This window comes from Tachysurus vachellii, chromosome 14 (assembly GCF_030014155.1).
Source record: "Tachysurus vachellii isolate PV-2020 chromosome 14, HZAU_Pvac_v1, whole genome shotgun sequence".
In the NCBI taxonomy this organism is placed as follows: domain Eukaryota; kingdom Metazoa; phylum Chordata; class Actinopteri; order Siluriformes; family Bagridae; genus Tachysurus; species Tachysurus vachellii.
In genome coordinates this window covers 13,356,657-13,378,471 of record NC_083473.1, presented here as the reverse complement: position 1 = coordinate 13,378,471, position 21,815 = coordinate 13,356,657, and the positions used below count along the sequence as shown (strand labels likewise).

The 21,815-nt window shown below is 39.6% G+C and overlaps 1 protein-coding gene across 4 annotated transcripts in view; it reads left to right on the top strand.

Annotated features, from left to right (window-relative positions):
* LOC132857536 (genetic suppressor element 1-like) overlaps nucleotides 1-21,815 on the top strand; it is a 43,810-nt gene that overhangs the window by 12,874 nt on the left and 9,121 nt on the right. For 3 of the 4 annotated variants that reach the window (XM_060887526.1, XM_060887527.1, XM_060887528.1), the window contains exons 2-5: nucleotides 12,289-12,486; nucleotides 17,668-17,873; nucleotides 20,901-21,079; nucleotides 21,187-21,396. In XM_060887526.1, the coding sequence (XP_060743509.1) occupies nucleotides 12,289-12,486; nucleotides 17,668-17,873; nucleotides 20,901-21,079; nucleotides 21,187-21,396 (793 nt within the window). Of the gene's footprint in view, nucleotides 1-10,742; nucleotides 10,886-12,288; nucleotides 12,487-17,667; nucleotides 17,874-20,900; nucleotides 21,080-21,186; nucleotides 21,397-21,815 lie in introns of those variants that run through there. The other variant, XM_060887529.1, reaches the window with a different exon arrangement.

The following is a 21,815-nucleotide window of genomic DNA, read 5'->3' as shown; positions in this document are numbered from 1 at the left end:
TGGGTCTGTTGTTTCACCACAACATATGGAGCAGTTTATGTAGAGGATGAGGGACAGAATGATTTCAGGAGGATGTTGATATTTCAGAAACATCAGATTTTTATGTTGAATCTCAATAAACAGAAAGGAAGTGTTCAGAAGTGTTTAAACAAATGAACCCGTTAGATGTGTGTGTGTGTGTCTGTCTATATGTTTGTGTTTGCACGTGTGTGTGCGCCTGCATGTGTGCGTGTGTGTGGTGTTACATGTGGTGGTGACTTGTTTTGGGTATTTTTGTCGTGTCTGCTGTATTTCCAGCAAACTGCTGATGTCTTTAAACATCATCATGATTCACCATATGTGCTGAGAAATGAAAAGTGCATGTCACTAAAGACTTGTTTCAGCCAAGTGTCACCTTTCTTCCTTGTTAGTTTTAATGGCATGGTTGAATGGCTAGATTTTGAAGTAATGTCACTGTATACTGAGTGCCTGTACCAGATGCCATCACGTCAGTGTAAGGCTAGAGTTTACCTCACACTACTTGATCGGTTAGATTGCAGATTTAGACATTGCAGAAGAATGAGTAACGATCTCAGGCTTGGGTTCTCTTGCTCAGACAGAGACCTCACTCAGCCACATGATGAAGTTTTGTTTGGCATCAGTATTGTCTCTGCACTGTAAACTGGGAAGGCTATAAATGAAATGGTCTGAGACTGGAAATACAGGATCGGTGTTATGACAGGGTGGTTAGAGTCTCGCTACTGTACCTTAAGGCTCAGTTATCTGACAAGATGAGTGACAAGAATTCTGCTTTTGAGATTATAGGCTTTTAGAATGTACACTTGGCCATATGGTTGCGTGCGTTACTATAACTAGACAATTTAATAAAAGGGATGAAAGATTAGACAGATAAAGCTAGAATGTACAGAGTGTTATAAAGTCACTTGGTTGCCATATAAGCTCTTACATTGTTAATAAACAGATATAACAAAAAGCTGAATTGTGCTGTTTTCCTGAACGTTCATTGCTTTGAACGTTCCTGACACCATACCTTTCCTCAGTATCTAGTAGACTCATATTGCTTTGCTTGTTAGATTACATTTTTTTACCCTAAGCCTAAGCAAGTAGGGTTTACATGAACCTTACTTAATATCAGTTGAACTCAGAAACTTGTGTAAACAGAATGCAGTAATTTGTGGATTTAGAGGATCAGAATTTTTTATATAAATTCTTTTTAAAAAATGCAGAAAATCTCAAGTAGAAATGCTTACATTTCTGTTCTGTTTGTTCCTGGTCACTTCCTGTTATGTGTCAGTTGTGTGTTTGTTTCAGTATTTTTACTTTCTTGTCACCTATCAGAGGCACTAATATGTCTGTGCACACATATGAGCAGGTTGAGATGTTTGAGCGTGTGTGTTTTGTAGAAGTCGGGCTTAGTCTGCCCTCGAGCAAAATGACCCATCCGTTCCTAATGTGGTCTGGCCTGTTTCACACAAAAGCACCACTATCACTGTGTTATGTGCTTTGTGCGTGGGGCAAGTGTCACAGGAACTCTCCACTGAACATCTGACTCCATTAGACACACTCCCATTCACTCACAAGCTCTTTCACAATCACTCAGGTGCCCGCTCCAATCTGTCGAGTTGGGAAAGGGTTAAATAACCGAGGATCAGTGAGTTGGTGAAGACGAGCTCTGCTCTGAATATCACACACAATTGTGTCATCCTGGTGTTTTTCACGCATCACAACTCAGTAAAATGTGTCAGCACTAAAATGTGTAAAATGTGTGAACACTCCATATGTGTAAGACAGCACAGTGATACAGCGATGACGCTTGAGTTATTTGCCTAGAGTGTACATAAGCTTTCCTCATGCTGTGCCAGACAATCTATTTACAATGTGCAGTTAATAATAATGACTTGTTTTGCTACTGAGGGTCTGGGTCAGGGTAGAGTAGTGTAGTGAAGTGTGTGTGTGTTTGTGTGTAGTTGTAAGTGTGCAAAGCCATATTGTATTAGGATTAGCTCGGGTTACTGCTGCTACTCTTGTCTCTGCCGGTCAGCTGTTATATGCACTTACACAACCCACCCCCATGACCACACACACGCACAAACACACACACACAGACACACCTTTGTTTGCTAACAAACCGCTTTGCAATTTCACTGTTGGAGCAGTTTGTGTGTATGTGTGTGCGTGCGTGCGTATGTGTGTGCGTGCGTGCGTATGTACGTGCGTGCGTATGTGTGTGTGTGAGAGAGAGAGAGAGAGAGAGAGAGAGAGAGAGAGAGAGACTGGGTGTAAAACAGACAGACTTTTCCTGCACTGGTTTAATTACAAAAGAAACAAGAGCTGAGTGTGTGAGTGAGGGGATAAAAGGAGCTCAATGTTTTCATGGGTCTGAGCCAGTGCTAATCAGTTCCTAAACAAAAAACAAATGCCCTTTGCTGATAATACTAGAGGAAGGGGTGGAGATCCCACACATACACCTCCCTGTCTTTCACTGTCAGCACATTTCTGCTTGTTTAGTAAGGGCTGGGGCACATGACATAATGTTTAGTGTTTGTACTGTCAAACTGTGACACACACACACTCAAAGGGGAAATTTTATTGGACTTGTTTGACTCATGGGATGAAGCTGCTTTATTAATGCAAATGTTGATGATGAATGTGCTCTTATTTAGAAGACTTTTATACAAGCTGGTAAGACATACAGGTCTCTCTCTCACACACACACACACACACACACACACACACACACACACACACACACACACATATATACTGGGAGAGCCTAAGGGAGAGAGCTCACCTCCCGGGCTGTCATTACTCTATAAACTGCCCTGTTTCCCATCTCCTCCCTCTGCCCTGCCTCCCACTGAGCAACACACATACATTCTCCCTCCCTCCCTCTCTCTCTCTCTCTCTCTCTCTCTCTCTCTCTCTCTTTCTCTCTCTCCTGTTAGCCTGCAATTATTGCCCAAAAGAGAGGGAAAGAATGACAGTGTGGAGGAGGAATGGAGAAAGAGAGAGAGGAAGAGAGAGGAGATGAAGGGGGAAGATGCTCCAATTAATTACTAAACAACAGGAAGCATTAAAGCTACAGAAACAATTTATTATTTTGATAATCAATCAATCTGTTGTTTGCTGCATTAATGAAAGATTATTTTCTAAATTATAGAACTGGGTCATGAATAAAAGGTTTTGTTTGTGTGATGACTCTTTATTTCACTTCATGTGCTGTCTAAAGTCTAGAATGTCTTCTTCAAATAGGATTTGAGCTTCATGTTGTTGAGAGCTGCACAAGCTGCTGTATTCTTATTTACTATTTTAAGGATTTTCTATATCCAGTTGCAGTACGGGGGGTAAACCCAGCAAATAGGGTTGTACTCTAACGATACTAACTGTACATGAAGGGTTGTATCATTGTTTAATCAGGGGTTACCATGGGTTAAACATTAACAAGAATATTTATACTACAGATGGTACAAATGTTGTTTACTGTAAACTTTTGGCTATGATAGACACACAGTAGGTGTAGAGTTGAGCAGACTAACAGAGCCAGGTTCTACAATGTTTTTGTGGATCAAAGAACATAAATAACAGACTAATCACTTAACGACACAGTTTATATAGAGGTCTCTTCTTTTCATATGGTCCATGTTTTGCTCTTGTAATAGACAGGGACGGCCGAAATGAAGATTTCTGTTATGCATCACATTGCCAGCTATTCATTTTCAATGACATCAGTGCCATTAGTTGCTTTTTATTAGTAAAGAACCATTCTTACACTCTTCATGGAAAACTGTGTGTGTGTATTTGACAGAGAGAAGAGACAGTCCACTTTTGTTGAAATCATGGTCCAGATGGCACTGAGGTGATAAGCACACAAAGGAAGCATGGGCTGTATTAGGTTCAGATTGTGTTTATTTGCAAGTGTGTGCATGCATGTGTGTCTGCTTGTATGTTTCTTATTGTGTGTGTGCGTGTATGTGCGTGTGCACATCTGTGTGTGCGTGTATGTGTGTGCGTGTATGTGTGTGTGCGTGTGCACATCCGTGTGTGTGTGTTTGTGTGTGCGTGTATGTGTGTGTGCGTGTGCACATCCGTGTGTGTGTGTTTGGGCTGGAGGCAGTACATGTCTGTGTGAGTACCGGTTTTGTGTGTTGCTCCCTCACTCCCAGAAGAGCAGCAGAAGGAGACCTGAAGTAGACTGGTGGCCATGTGGGAGTCTAGAGGTCTGGTGTGGTTCCCAAAACATGCCTTTCCCAGAGGCCTTTGGGAGTTACTACAGTGGTGCAACAGCTGTCCAGGGCCAAACATTTCCCTAACAGAAGCAGACAGAGAGCAGGTCTATTATACACATGTATTAAGCAAATGACTCAGTTCTGCACTTTAAAATAAAACATTAAATAAACAACAAAACAATATTTAGTGTCATTCTTCAGCTGTACCTCGCTGTGTATAATTACAGTAAAGTAAAAAGCTTGGTAAACGCAACACAGGGTTTGTCTAATCTTTCAGCGCATCAGTCATTAGAAGCCTTTGCTTTCATAAAAGAGAAGCAAGAGATGATGAGAGGAGGACAGGATGAGACAAAAGGCAAGAAGAAAGAGTGGATTTGATAAAAGGGATGTGTTCACTTACACTCTCTGTATGTTTCTAGTTAAGAGGACTAAGGTTAGCTCTACTTTATACATCTACGCTATACTCCTCTGTCTTTCATCTAGCTCTCATGCTTCACTCCTTGCTTAATGTATCGCTTTTCCGTTTCCCTTCACTACAAAGGCTAATTGCTGCCCTGTTTGTTGATGCACATCTCATTTGTACGGCTTTACAATTAATCACATACTAAGCAAAATCAAAGCGTTAGCCTTGCCAATTAGATGATACAAAAGGCCACAATTCAGGCATTTAGTTTAGCAGTAGTGTGCTCAGTCTGAAATGTTCTCACTGTTTGCTGACAGGGCTGAAAATCATTCCTGTTCTCTTAGCGTGTTCAGTGGCTGTGTGTTAAGACCACCACTGTTTAATTACATACAACAAGTGCTATATCACTCATAATAATTAGTTATTATTTTTAACAGAATAATAACAACCATATTTATTGTTACTGATTGTGCTCGTGCTTATTTTCTTCATAATTTCGAATCTTGATTTCTCTTTGATTCAGAGGAACTTCATGCATGCATTTCAAGACAAATTCAAAGCTTTCCTGAAGCTCTTTAGTTGTCCGTCTCACAACCGTCATGCAGATATTACCGTTTCCTCTGGAAATATGCATCCAGCAAAATGCACTACCATTTATCCTGCTTTTTTTTGTCTAATAAGCATAAATCATAATCATCTAACATGTGTTCTTTCACGCTACAGTAACAGTGCAGAAGGGTTGTACAGGGATTCAGAATAAACACAAATATTCTGTTGATTCAACGTCATACTGTTTTCTGTCATGTTTGAAGTGGAATGTGGTGTCATTTATGTCACTTTAATGTTGTGGTGTTCAGTAGGATTTCTAGATAATGGCTAAAAACAAAAATGAGACCATTAATATGGTGTATTAGAACATAGAGTAGAAATAACTCAATGTATGATGAGTATATTTTTTACCAGTGGTGTTAATTGTTTCTGCCAGGTCTTTAGACGATTGCTCCTTAGTCAGAGTCCGGTGATGTAAACTGAGATTACAGCACAGACACAAGGACACAGTCGTCACAGTCTTCAGTTCCAGTTCAGTCCATAAAATGAAACATGGTAGTTTACCAATAAATATGGCTAATCAAATGTCCAAGTTTATCAGCAAGTCAGCAGAGCTTTAACATCACAAATTACAAACTCACTCTATAGCACTGATTCATTCCTGAATCTGGTTGGTCAGAAGGTGGTGAATAATATGAACATGTGATGTGAAATACTCGGAGCTGCTGTAACAGAAAATTAATGTCCTCACTCTATATACATTATTGTTGATATAGTAACAACGTTGGGTTTCGGTGTATGGGTTATTCTCCACATAAACACATTAAATAAAGTATAACTGTTGATGGTGTTCGCTGACTATTTTTTGTGGGGCTTTTTAGCAGATTTTATTCCTTAATGAACTTCTTTATCTTCTTCTCTTTTAATGCAAATGTTATTCTTATTCAAATGTTAACAGTTGCTTCTTTGCAAAGAGAACAATATGGTCAGGGAGGTTATGAATTCCTGCAAATCAACATGTAAACTCCTGCCCTATTGAATGAATACAGCTGTGTGTTCACTTTTTTCATGTAACAGAATGGAGATTTACAGTAGAGGTTAGGTATAGAGCTTTAGTTTAAAGGCTTTTTCTATTCATTTGCTTTAGTTAAATTCCTTTCTTCTCTCACGTCTGTGCCATTGTAAAAAAAAAAAATAACTGTGGAGCTCCCACATGTCAGCATGGTAGATGTTTTTTAGTAGAGGTTTTTAGAGTATTCAGTATTTAGAACATGCATTTCAGCTTCATCCATAACATGAATTCTCTCTTTTACTTGCACATTTTTTGATGGACATTATATCTCTCTACCTCACACACACATGTTCATTTCTTGTTCTTTCTCACCAGCATTGTTATTAAACCACACACATACAGTATGCACACACCTTCACACACACACTGAGGTTAATGAGCAGAGGGCAGGTGTGTTTGAGGCATTCTCTGGCCTTAATGAACACCAAGGGCACCTCAGGTCCCTGTGGTCACCCACGCATTACTGCTGTTGTAGTGCCATTAGGGACGTGTGTGTTCCTGCTAGCATGTTTCTATGTATATATTCTTTGTCTGCTGGTACACTCTACAAAACAAGCTGACATACCATCCATCATCCATTTCCCCCCATTGCTCTGCTGTTAGATTTCCATAAGCTGGTCATGTCGGGTAAGGCAGGGTGGATTTGCATGGTCCGTGCTGTCTAATGAACAGACCTTTGGGAGCCAGAGGAAACTGTGGGACTCTAGGAAGAAACTATTGAGCCACCCACTGTCGCTACTAAATGCCCTGAGTCAGCATTTTCACTTGCCAAAATATTGCAACCCCATGCTATTAAAGCATGCTCTTCTTTCTTCTTCTTCTTCCATCTTTTTTTGAGTATCACCATGATATTATGTGCCAAAGAGGCAGGTAAATTAGGAGTCACTTAGGACTCACTTTCTACTGCCAAATTTCAACCCATGGGATTTTTTTTGTTTTGATGCCTTTTGATGATTTTTTACTTTTGTTCTAAGCTTAAAACAGTCACAATGAGGTTACAGTATAAAATATCAGCTTTGAGTATATGGATTAATGCCAGATTCCTTTCAAAATTCCATTTGAATGTCAAGTAATTAATGGATCAGCATGAGAATGCATGTCAATGTTATGTAATGAACCCAGCAACCTAATCAAGGATAATAATAATGAGGCAATAACTTTTATTGATGGTCATCTTCAGGCACGGTGGTGTTTCTGCTCCACAGCTGCATGGTCCCCGGTGTGATTCGTATTCTCACTGCCATGTGGGTGTCAGTGTGGCTTCCTCTGGGTTCTCCAGTGTTCACTTCAGTAAACTTTTATTTATGTAGTGCTTTTAACAATGCACATTTTCACAAAGCAACTTTACAGGAATATAAAAGTTCTGAATAAAAATGATAACGTTTTAAAATTGGAATGAATTGTTATCCTAACGAGCAAGCCATATCCTCTCACATGCTATCCACCATGCAGGGAAGTGGACTGGCTATGTTAAATTGCAACGTGGTTGGTAAACAGAAGGTGTGTGCATGATGCCTTGTGATGGACTGGTGTCCCAGGGATGTGGATTCACCACGTCTCTGATTAGGACAAAGCATTTCCTGAAGAAAAACAAAGGAATGGAAAAAAGATATTTAGCTCATGAGAAAACTTCCACTCATATTTTTGCTATCTGGCTTTTTATACTGTATATGTTCACTGCATAGTGTATAACATGATAACACTGTTGAACATATGTAGTGAGCAAAAAAGTGCATGATTACATGTAATATATTTAGGAGCTATTTAGGAGCTTTTTTGGCTGTTAATTGATGTAAGAGTAGTTTAGCTCAAAAACATTAGCGATAATAAGTAAAACTATTTTTTTTAAACTTTTAATTATGTAAGCATTGTGATAATCAGAATACTTTTCCTTTTTTCTTGTATGAATGTCTGCCTGATTACTACAGCTAATTTCCTACAGCTCTATTTTAAGGTAATAGAGATAATTGGTCATTTGGTTGCTAAGTTGTTTCTTGAACAGCTGTGTGTCACTGCATCATTAGTTCATGCACTGCATCATTAGTTCTTTCATGAGAGAAAGTTCATTCTAAATGTGACCTTTGCATCTTTTGTCTAAGATTAAGAATGTGGCAGTGAAATAAAATAAACCCATGAGGCTCAAAAACTGATTAAATCGATTAGAGACACTTGTGTATGTGTCGGAATCAACAATTACATTTTGAAATTTCTGTCATGAAAATAACTAGAACAGATTGCTGTAGCTGTTGAGGAAGTGGGCATAGACGTGTTAAAGAGAAGAAGACGCTAGCATGACTTTGAGGTTCGTAAATCTCACACAATCTTTTTCCTTTAAAGTGCATAAAAGTCGACAGCTCATCTTAAAAACAAAGCATTTACAGTATTGTATTCCAGATGAAGTAATGTTTTCAGAAATAGGGGAATTGTGTCTATAAAAAAAACGCGACTCACACTTTAATAGATACAAACAGCTCAGAATGAAAGATGTCACCTAATTAAAGTGCAGACAAAGAGCACTACTAGTGACACAGCATGGTTCAGCATTTCATCCCAAAAATCATAGTGCAGATATACGCTTGTAGTCTGGTTAGTTACAGACAACACCGTATATAAAACAGAATTATTATTATATCCCTGCACTTTGTGTTTGTTTGTATTCTCTGGCTGTGTTTGTTTCTTGGTGATAGCAACTGAACAACTCCCATGCACCAGCGCTGCTAGATCAGAGATGAAAACCGTCTGTCTGACACCATCACTCATCATATCCTCCTCTCAGTATGGGTGTGGGGGGAAATAAGAGAGAAGGAGGTGTTAAGTTAACATTCCTAACTATCTGTTAAACCTGGGGAGTTTCATTGTTTTTTTTTTTTCCACATGCACTCAGTTCCCCTTTCTCTCTCTCTCTCTCTCTTTCTCTTTCTCTTTCTCAAGCCAGTTCTCAAGCCAGTTTTAAACTATGTGTTTATTTACAGTGACCTTTTTTAGATTATTGCCTGTCAGACTATATGATCCACACAGACTTGATAGTACTGCAAGTTTGTTTTATGTGTATATTAAAAAAAACCTGAACAGTGTTTTAGGTTGATGGTATCTTAATTCTGTATCCTATTGTTTATGTATTCATCGATAGAGACTTACGCCGCTCCGGATAAAGTCCACCAAACGCAGTGAATGTAAAATTATGTTCTCTATGATACATTCTCAGTCTTGGTGATCCAGGCCCATGCAGAAATAGAAGAAAAAGAAAGAAATCCTTAAGTAATAAATATGATTTTTATCTGTCTGGTAACATATTGTGTTTACATTTAGCCAGTATCACTACTGTAGTTGTATCTGTCCTGTGATATTTGCACCATCCTCCCATTGATATGCTTTAGATGAGCATTGTAGCAGCAGTTTCACTCGGGGATTTTAATTCAGACTTTCTGCCTGAATTTTATCCCCTGTTGTCTTTGGCTACAATGGCACTAAATCGTTTAGCGTTAAGTACATTATGCACATGTGAAACCAGTGCTCTTAACCACAGCGAACAAGTTCTTGTAAGACACGCGGTCTACAATCCGGCTTAACTCTGTCTGTTACTGTCTGTGTAAGGACTTGTGCATATCCATGTACCTAACATCAGAAAACAGATTTTATAGCTTAGTGAGATACTGCTCTTCTTTCCACATGTCTATAATCTAAGGTGAGTAATCTGTCAGACAGCAGACTGCACACACTTGTAGGGAGGCTGAATGACTTCATGTTTATAAATAAAAGCAAGAAAAGGAAGGTGATTAGTGTAGGCAACATCGTGTCTAAATGTGATGCGGTGTAATTGCAAGGTTGAAAGATGTTTTTTCCTTCTGTTGCTTATAACTTACATCATTCATCTACAACAACTTTGCACACCTCTGCTGCTTGGGTCTCTCTCTCACTCTTTCTCTGTCTGTCTCTCATTCTGTAGGGAAACTTGTTAAGGCAGTGAGGTCTTGATCTTTGTTTATGGAATGTATGGAAATTGTTTCACGGTGGAGGGGGAGGAGCCAGAGCAGAGGGTGTGGCCCGGTACAGAATGGGTGGGATTAGTACAGGGATTCGGAAGGAGGGTGTGGCCTAATGTCCCGAGGTAGGGGAGGTTGGGGTGATTGGGCTGTTCAGGAAAAAAGTCCTGTGCTAAGGTAGAGGATATAGTTACATAGACACGGGTATGTGTGGCCTGTAATAACAAAACGAGAAGATAGAGGATGCCATTGTCTGTAGTAATAAAGACGAATCACAAGGTGTGGCGTGTGGCAATAAGGAGGCGACAGGAGGGTGTGGTTTGTCACTGTACAACATTTACTTGTCTGTGAGAGGGGAAAAAAATAGAAAAAGAGGAAGTGAATTAGAGGGCAGGTCATGTGATACAGCAGCTGTTAGATTGAGAGACAGAGCGAGACAGAAGGAGTGTGTGTGTGTGTGTGTGTGTGTGTGTGTGTGTGTTTGGCTGCAGGGAGTAAACGAGTGTGAGGTGCTGTGCTGCTGGGATGAGGGAGAAGATCAAGTAAGCAGCCGTGAGTGTGGTGGTTTGTTTTTAATAATAGAATAAAGACTACACAGGACAGTGTTGTATGCGGATGACTGGATGCTGAAGGTTTTGGCATAATCCATTAGGTAGGTCTGGATTTATTTTGGATAAGATAAATAATACCTTTGAATGCTAAATTCAGTGTGTGCATATATATGGATGTTTTCTAATGAGTACTTACTTGTTCATATTTTTACCTGAATGACCTGTGTGTGTAGTGAATCTGAGCAGCGCTTCAGAAAGTCCTTGTGTGTGTTGTGTTTACATGTGTGATGGAGACTCTAGCTGGAGTGAACTTTCACTTTAGGGGAGTCAGGGGACCAACATATGCTAACTAGAGCCCCTAATGTGGCTAGTGTCATTAATAATTGCTCCCTGCAGTTCAACATGAGGACAGAAGGGAGCAGAGTTTACTGTTATAGAGCTTATGATGAATGTGAGTATGTGACCACTGACTCAGGTCGAAGATATGGCAAACTCCTACACAATACATCACAGTAATCAAAGCAGCTACATTTAAAGAACATTTTAAATACAGTAAGTTGTTCTGAATAATTTCTATTTACTGGGTACGGAAAAAACTGATGGATGAAGGAATAAAAGGGTAATTATATCTCTCACCCTATCAGATATTATTTAAAACCTACTGTGTGTTATTGGAGTAATATATTTAGCATGATGGACAAACATACACAAAGAAAGTACTATTATACTAATAATAAAGCTAATTACAGTTAGCATCATTTTTTGTCACAGTCAGCTCATTAACCTGCTCAGTACTCTTCCTCACTTATAATTGGCTTTTGATAAACGTACCTGCCAAATGAATACATGTAAATGTAAATGAAGTTTACACACTCATCCATTATACTGTCATGTGCATATTGTGAGACAGCATGTTCTTCCCATATTCATGAAACCTTCTCTGTAGCTTTATCGATGCTGTTAAAGTGTGGTATTGATTTCCTCAGGAGGTGAAGTTAAATCCATCAATTATTTTTTAGTAAATCGGAGGTCTATCATCTCTGCATCAACTTTGATGGAGAGATGACCGGTTATGCATTTTCTACAGAAATGCTCTTATATAGTGAGGAACTATCACCAAACAAATGCCAAGCTGATATATATATATGAATGTGATGCTTATAAAGATTGTACAGTGATTTGTGTGAGAGGGGAAAAAAACAAACAAAGCCCAGAACAGCTTCACTGCTGCTTCGCATTGAATTCACAAATCTCTGGAACTGTACTGGAGTGATGACTGGGATTCAGCTAAAACATATTCCCTTAGCTGTTTCTGACTTTCTGACAATGATGATGGTGATAGAGAGCAATGTCTAACATGTCTCTCGCATATTTGCCAAATTGCATTCAGATCTGCTGACTGCAAAGGACATGATCACATTTAAATCAGTCTCTCTCTCTCTCTCTCTCTCTCTCTCTCTCTTTCTCTTTGACCCCTCCCCCATTGCTCTTCTCTCTTCTTCAGGCATGAGCCATGAGCCAAAGTCGCCATCGTTAGGAATGATCTCCACGGCAACACGCACCACGGCGACCGTCAGTCCTCTCACCCCCTCCCCCATCAGCGGCACAGTTCTAGCCAATGGGAACACTGCTTCCCAGTCCGCTCACTCCGGATTTGCCGCTGCTCTCCGCAAACTGGCCAAGCAGGCGGAGGAACCCAGAGGTGGGTGTGTCCTCTTGACTGCCCTCTTTTGTATTTGTCCTTTTCTCCACCCCTTTCTTCATCACTCCATACATGCAGCCAGACTCTGACTTGTGCATTTAATACTCAACAGATTTACACACTTTTTACACACCATCACAACCTTTGACTTAAAATCGTTTTAAATCCTTTTCTCATCTCTCCATCATGCATCCCTCCACCTCCTCTCTTCCATGTATTTTTTCTATTCTTTCTGCTCAACTCGTGCTGTATGGCAGCTGAGCAGTGTCAGTTGAAGGCTATTTGAATGTTTGTGCATGTTCCTTTTCCAGCACTTTTGTCTCTCAGACAAATCCGTCTGTTAAAGATCAGTGCAGTTCTACAATAAGCTGAGCCTCGTGGTGCCTTAACTTTAGTAGATATCACATGCCTTGTGCAGAGAGATCTAATCTGTGCACCTTGCTGCTGCCTGCAAAAAAAAGTGTGATTGTCTTTTTTGTACAACTGAAAGCTGCACGTTTGTGCTTCATCTACAGTGGTTTTGTTTATAAGCAACTAAAACCCAGTCAGTGTGGGGGACTGAAATAGAGTGCTAAAATATCTTTACCTAGAAAATCTTTTTGCTTTTATAAAAAGAGTATTTTTGCCATATAATATCTTTTTTCAGTTTAAAGCTAATCTTCATTTTCTTTTTTATTTTGTGACTTTGTGGTCTTCCTGTCTATCGTTCGAAGTTGTTTAATTTATTTGATATTTCTTTCATATCGGTAATAAAAATGTAAAGACCTTTTTTTTATGATCTACAAAGTAAACCTGTTTCACTGCAGTTTATTCGTATGTGTAGTTTAATGTGGAGAGGACGCACACTGCTTACTTTCATTTTGATATTTTGGTGTTTAAAGTAAGTGTATTCATTCAGCCGGGTGCTTGTAAATCCAAGTATATCTTCTTGCAATTATTTTTAATTAAGAGCGCTGAATCTCTTTCAATATCTGTAACTATTACAGCAATGTTGTTATTGTGGCACATAGATGGAAACCAGATATTCAGCAAATGTCAGTTTGTAGTATATAGAATTAAATCTGGCTACGCAGTAAAAGGTCGGTTGTTACAATTGGTCCAGGTTTTACATGTACACTTTTACACACACACACACACACACACACACACACACACACACACACACACACACACACTTTTACACTGTGCTCCAAGGTCTGTTGCTGTGGTCAGATCACACGGAATAGATTTGAATAATATTTGCATGTGGATTTGACGGATTTTGCTGGCACATTGTTGAAGTCCCCATCTGTCTGTGTGATTGTGTTCTAGCCACAGCCAAAGACGAGACTCACAGATACACCCACCCCCACACACACACGCACACACACACACACACACACACACACACATACTCAAGTGCACACATACACATGCTCTCTTTGTTTTTTAATGATAGTTTGACACACGCTTGAGCTTGTGTGGAATTTGCCGCGAGCCATCAAACTAGCACTCTGCAGTACATGAATTTTTTTCAGCCACAAGCTACAGATGAAAGTCAGAGTTCAGGAGGGGGCTTCTGGAGAGAGGTGGATGAACTGATTGGGTTATTTGAGGAGTCACTTCATTTAAAACTTGAGAAAGAATAAAACTTCTGGGAGAGTTCTGTCAGCTGTTAAGAGGTGATTATAGCACTGGCCTCCCTGTGCGTCACTGAACTATCTCTATTCCCAAAACCCCATCGTAGAGACTGATTGTAGTTTATTAAGCTTATTAATAAAGAAACCTCAACCTTTCAAAAGGCAGCTAATGAATCTTCTCAAGCTAGAATCTCCTCTTATCTGCCTTTTAGCTTGACTATAAGGCTGCTTTCATTCACAGCCTCTTTTCCTGTTATATATACACACACATATATAAAATATATCTTTATTTCTTTATTCATTTTACAACCCCAAGCATGAAGCTGAGCACATGATGGTTAAACATTCTTCAAGCTTTTCTCTATCCACTGCATCTGTAGTAAAGGAACAATTCAGGGCTGGTGATAGAAGAAAGATATCATATAATTCACAAAAGAATTTCTTTACTACACAATATGTATCATGATCTATAGGCTTTCTCACTGTAGTGTCCCATTTGAAAATGACAATAAATGTAAAAACAAATGTTTTGATTTTCTACATTTTAAAAAAGATATTACAAATATTTAAGACTGGAAAAGAGAAAAAATGTTTGTGCAAATGTTAACATTGCATTAGCTGCTTCCAGTTAATACATAGCTACATAAACAAAGATTTTTAACATATAAAACATAGAATGTCATCCATGTCACAATAGATATTGAAACTTTAAATACAAATATTGAATTGTAATCATATCACCCAGTCCTATGTTTGTTTACTGCAGACAAGATATATGACATTTTCTCCTTTTTTTATTTTTTTTTTATTTTATTTTTTTTTTTATTATTATTATAAAGGAAATATTTACTGTAAATGGACGTTAGGACATCAATATATTCATGCTGCACAATTCTGCACAAATGTTCTCTGTATTTATAAAATAAGTTTCATGTCTGTATAATTTTCCTTTTCAGGTGTGAGGCTGATTATTCTGTGGGCAGATTTTCTAGTTATGAGTAAGTTTATTTCAGTTTGATGATGACAAGATGCCACAAACCTCCTGTTACCAGAATGATATGTTACTGTACTGTTCGGTTATATAAACTAGATAAGGACCACGTTGTTCAGACTTTCTCTCATGTCTTTATTGTTAGAGTGTAATACATGTAGTTTGGAATTTGCTTCATGTATTTCAAACACCAGTCGACAAAGAGTTCTTCTGTAAACCTCTTTACACTGCCAGTATAGGTGAGTCAAGCAGTGTGTCAAAGTTCTTGTCAGTTATTATAGCACACATGCTTTAGATGCACTGAACTGCAGGCTTGGGGTGATTTATGATACTATCAGGATTAACAGATAGAGTCTAAATATCACGTTGATATGATATCAAGTTGATTTATGTCTGTTGGAAAACGTGCTGTCTGCTGCTTGTGTTGTAATATGTTTCCTTTAAACTCTTTTGTATTCCATATGAACCATAGCCTGCTGTCTGACACCAAAATATCATCCTCTGATGCATCTTACATTCCCTTGTCCATGTTTGCCAAACAGATAAAGCCATGAAAGTGTTCTTTGGTAGAGAAACATTATGAAAATAAGACGATTTCAGTTTTCTAAGACCTTACAGACTGGTAATTGGAGCCATCTTGGAGTCATCCTGAAAATAAAAAACATGGGCTAAATGATAAATCTAGCGACTAGCAGTTAAAGCTAATTTCTAACCAGTTTCCAGGTTTTTGTTTTTGGCTGTAATGACGAATGCTTTGACACGTTACATATGTCTGCGACTCGATCGTCAGTCTGCACTAAATTTAGGGGGAGCCCGTGATAGGATGAAGTTAAATTGCATATAATTGGGGTCCAGCAAAAGCTCTCTGGCAGACATGGTGATATTTAGGTCACTGAAACAGAACTATAACCTTTGAGACACTGGTAGATGATTACTTTCCAGGCAGAGTCATTTTGGTTAGATGAATGTTTTTAGACGTCACTATTTTTAGCTTTGATCATTGATCGGTAAATTTCTTCCTATTTGCTTTGATTAAATAGAGACAGGGGAGTGAAGAAGTGCTGGAATGTATTGACTGCTCCTGCTTTTTTTTTTTAGCCGTGTGATGAAGTAGTAGCTGTGTACCTGACTCAATAGGATTTCTTGACTAATTGCTGTTGGACCTTCAGTGATTACTGAGCTATATAATGCCTGTCTCTTGGTCTGTGGACTCCCCCCCTTCCCTCCCACCATCTCTCTCTCTCTCTCTCTCTCTCTCTCTCTCTATCTCTCTATGTTTCTCAGTAGTTTATTTTTCAGCAGTGCCTCTGCATGGCTAAGCTCATTTGGGAAAACTGCCGCTGACTAGAGTTATTTGCCTTTGTTGACTTATGCATATTTGTGTGTGTGTGTGTGTGTGTGGATCAGTGACTGCTTGGACTACAGCTTTGGCTTAATCAAAGGCCACAGTAAAGCAGATTTTCTCTAACCTCCTCAGGGAGTAGCCCACTTTAAAGCGATTGAGCATTGGCTTAGAGTAATACACTCACACACATACTGTATACACACTGGTAAAAGGGACTCACAATTTAAGACAGATGCTTATGCACACACACGTGCGCGCGCACACACTTATCACCTCTGTGCAAAGACAGGCACCCAGAGAGGGGTTGACCTACTTTGCTCCTATTGTTGGGTGGCTCAGACAGGTGCTGTGAACAGGGGTTATGTTTTCTGTTTGTGTATCTGCATGTTTGTGTCACTGAATTCATTTGTCTCACACATACATACACACACACACACACACACACAACAAGTAAACCTGCTTATCAGTGTCTGGTTGGATTTGTTTTACCATTGATATTTCTGTGAATTGTTCTGAAGGTCTGAACACACACACACACACACACACACACACACACACACACACACACACACACACAAACAGTGCACTGCTATGGGTTTAGTAGATTAATGGGAGAAAGTGAGCAGAGCGTGTGTATATATGATTGCATTTCACTGTTAAGTGTGTGTGTGTACGTGTGTATTCACTGCAGGGAGATTTTAATCACTGTTTGTTTCTGTAGCTTTGTAAACTGGCATCTGATCTGTCATTGAGAAGAGGGCTTTGTTAGCGAGGAGGTTGGCAGTCAGGAAGTGATGATACACATACACTTATCTGACAGCCTGCTTGTGCTTTCTGGCACACACACACACACACACACACACACACACACACACACACACACACACACACACACACACAGAGTCTCTGCCTTTCCACTTCTCTGATCTTTTATCTCTTTTTTCCTTTTTGTTGTTTCTTTTTCCTGGATTGCTGGGAGATTTGTCATCTGCATAGCTTCTCACTGAGTGCTGAGAGAATTTTGCTTTGTGACAGGACTTGTAAATCGAGTACTGAGTAACTTTATCTAGCTGTAAGACTTGATAATGTCCCTCACAGGTTTGACACGTTGTTTGACTTCTCTCTGAATGAAAAATGGTGATGGACGAGTTGAGTCACACTGCTTTATCCTTGCGTTATTCTCTGCTCCTGAACTGAAATCTTGCTTGTGTTCTTTTTATCCTCAGGCCCCATCAGTGGCGAATCTTCTCCTGTTTCCTCTCCAGCCACCAATCACAGCTCTCCAGTGGGCACACCCAAGCGGGTTTCATTAGTGTCAGGGCCTGGTCTTGGGGCTCCTTCTGCCACCCACAGTGTGTCGAGTACGCCACCCGTGGTCACCATCGCTCCTACAAAAACAGTCAATGGAATGTGGAGGAGTGAAGGGAGACAGGTGAGACACGGCTCCTCGTCCCAAACAGTGTCCCAAATGACTTACTATACACTATGCACTTATGTTATGTTCTATGTATACTCCACTGTCTAGTGGATGCATTTTAGAACACTAGTATTACCTCAGATGGAATGCTAACTGAAAATATACACTGTTTACCCGAAGATGGAAAATGACGTCAAACACACAGATTGCGATGCCTCTAATTTTAGTAAAATGTGCTGAATTATTGAAATGTTGAAAAATAAATTGCAGAACATGGGCTCATGTAAAGAACATTTGTAAAAGGTCTTTTCCACCAGAGGGTCATCAGCCATATTGAAATCTTGGTAGCCCCGCCCCTTTTTCATTATGCAAGCATGAGGTGTCCAACATCCACAGTTTTTTTTTTCTGGTTGAATAAGTGCATCTTTTTTTTTTGTTTGTTTGTTTTTAATTTTAAATAAATTTGCAATGGTGTGAACACACTCCTCACATTATTTATGCTATAAAATTGTATACATACACTATATACTTTGTGCATAAGTATTTGGATGCTGATAAAGAAAAGTGCAAGCAGCCATCTCACAGTGACACACTGAGTAGTCTAGTGAAATCTTGTGACTTGTAGTTAAATGAGGACGAGACTTTCCTCTCTGTATCTCCACCCTTGTGTTGTGTAAGGTCACAGAAAGGACACAATACCACCAGCAATAATCTCTCCTTCTGTATGAGCCATTAGAGAAATTCACCCAATTGGCATGGGACCTGTCAAAGCTCTCCAAACACACACTGTCTCTCCTTCCGGATCTCTTTCCTCTTCTGTACCTCTCTCTTTCCTTTCCTTCTGCTCTCTTGTTTTTATCTCTGCATGTCACTCCTGATGGATGTCTGACTCCATGGTAAAAATGTCTGTAAAGATATGAGGTGGTTTTGTAAGGATAGAGCTGGATGGATAGAGATAGTGTTTTCCGCATTCTACCTTTCTATCATCTGTCTGTCTCTTCACCACTTTTGTGGTGATGTTTGGGGAAAAAAAGGTTTGGGATATGTTAGTGCTTCGAGAACAAATGAACTAATGAAATCCTGAGTTATCACAACAATAAGGAATGATTGATTAAGTAGCTTAAAAGCTACTTGGTGTAAAATGGAACGAGTTGAAAAGGATAATAGCTACACTGCTCGTAACGCAGTATGACTGACTTTCCTGTCAGTGGCACAATATAACAACAAAATCCTGTGGTTTAATAACATCTCAGGAGGAGTAAGGCTTTTAGTGCAGCACTATACTAAACAAATTGTCCTTTAATACTAGTGTTAGTGCTGACCGTGTGAAGGCCTCCCTCCCCAAGCTTTCTGAATTAGTAATGTAATGTAATTATGTAATTATAAGACATGAAAAAAACAAGGATAGTCCACTTAGCTTTGGTTGGCTTAAAGCATAAATCAGCTTTAGGGTATACAGTACATGAGGCAGGAATCTAAAGATGGTGTGTGTGCATGTTGGAGTGAATGCTCATGTGCAGTCCAGTTGTTCAGGGTTAAATGGGGTTCAGTCAGGGTGCAATGAGGTTACAGGGTATAAGAAAGGGCCAGTATAATGGGGATTGTTGAAAGATGCGGGTTTACTGCTTTCCAGGCGTGCGTGTGCGTGTCTGTGTGTTTGTTAATGGGTTTGATGGGTTTGTTTGTTCAGGCTTGATCTCTCAGTGCTTCTGTGAGAGTGTTTGGCTGTGCAGTCACTGGGGGAGCAGTTCAGACAATGCCCACTTCCCCCGATCAAACCAGGCTTTCTCCTCACACACAAAGGGCTTCTGTGCTTCTGCCCAGAGGAGGTGGAGGAAAGGAGCTGCTCTGAAGGCTTTGCTGCCAGCAATAAAGAGGATTTAAAAAAAAAAAGCTATGATTCTGGCCCCTAAACACACACTCACGCATACACTTACACACACACACACACACACACACACACACACTTAAAGCTGATTTTTACTTTCTGTAACCGTGCATAGACAAAATGGCCTCCATGTGTAAATTTGGCGCATCACTTGTTCAGGTCTTTAGATTTAGGCCCAGCGGGTTTGAGTGACGTGATACCAATGTAAATAATGGAGACAATATAGGACCATTACTCACTGTATCCCTAACTGACTATACAACGTAACACTGTGCATACTTCTACGCTATTCTAGAACATTATTGAACATTACCATCAAGTAGGTAAAACAGTGTCTTTAAATTTAAAAAAACTTCTTAATTCTACTGAAGGGGCTGTTTTGAGTACCTCTGGAATTTGTATTAATAATTTTTAAATGTAAGATCTGAGTTTTCGATTTAAGACGCAGCCCAATGGCATCAATCATTCCCACTGCAGAAAGTTTGAAAGGGAAATCGTCAGCTGTGTGTAATCGCTAACATTCAGTTTGACTTGGAAGCCAGATGTACAGAGAGAGATGTTTTGACTCTGAATTGCCATCTAGTGGATGCTGCATTTAATTCTCCATATGTGAATAAGATACATAAGCGAGTATGTGAACAACGCTGCTTGCATTGGTACCGTGCATAGACACATGCATGGTGAGGATAAAGTATATTTGTGCTTTTGGGTTTAAACAAAACGTACACATACTCTGCACTTGTCTTGGTGATGTGGCCTTGTCTCATGCCAGACAAGGAGTGCTGTAGTCATTAGAAAGCTGCTTTGAATCACATTTACATGCTAAAAACTTCATGCAAAATATATGCTTTGCATTCTTCTGTTGACTGTTCTACATTTTTCTTCTGCCTTGCTTTGTGGCTGCTTTACAATAGATAAGGCCACGGACAGACGAAAGTCTTTAAGTATGGCTATTACAGCCATATAGGGTCAGCAATTATTCTAGCTCCTGCTCCTATTTTAGGAAACCAAAACAAACTGAATAAAATAAATTGTTTGACATAATTTAAGAACAGATTTAAAAGACCCGAATGCAAAAAATAAATGCACATTTGACCTGATATGGCACTTATAGTTAAGATAATAACATTAATCACATTTTTTTGTGTTTCTAGGCTGAGGCTGCATTGAGAGGGCCTGCTCGAGAGCGGCTGACCTCAGACCCTCCTCCTCCTCCTACTGCGACTCAGGAGAAGAACGTCTCCTCACTTCCCCCTCACATCATGGGAGCACCTTATCCTTTTGGCCTGAACCCCAGTGCAGTAATGCAGGATCCTCGTCTACAAGCCCTTAAGTAAGAGCCAGACACATGTATAGACTACCTTTAATGTTACCTTTAACATATAGCGTTCTATTAATATATTTGTTTTATAAGATATTCTCTCTCTCTCTCTCTCTCAGTTTATCACGTCAGATGCCTCATGTTCTGCAGTCGGGGGCTGTGCCAGTTGGTGCAGTGCCCTTGGGGGCGGTGCCAGAGGAATACCTGCGCAGTGGGTTCCGCCCCTATGGTTCTGCTGAAGACTTGAGATTATCTTCACTCCCATTAGGGCTGGACCCCGGGTACTTTCGCTCAGGATACCTGGCCTACCCTGCCCTATCGTCATACAGGTGTGTGTGTATGTCAGGTCAAGAACATATTTCAAAAATCAGATCTATAATTGTTTATATACAACAGAGATATTAACATGAACAACTGAATGCATGATTTTGTGTGTAGTTGTTCCGAGGAGGTTTTGTTAGCATTAATAATAGCAGTGCAAATCTCACTCATTCATCTTCAGAAACCTTTGTGTGTTTCTTCTGGATTCTGTCGTATCCTCCCACTGTTCAAAAACCTGCCTGAAGGTGGATTTTCTATGGGAAATTTCTCCTAAGAGTGTGTGTGTGTCCTGTGTTGGACCAGCATCCCACCAAGAGACTGCATTGCATCTTTTGTTGGGATTTTTTTGGCATTATTAATTGTTGTTAATGTATTTATATGTCTGTTTCATTTTAAATAGTCCACATTTTAAAAACATATCTAAACA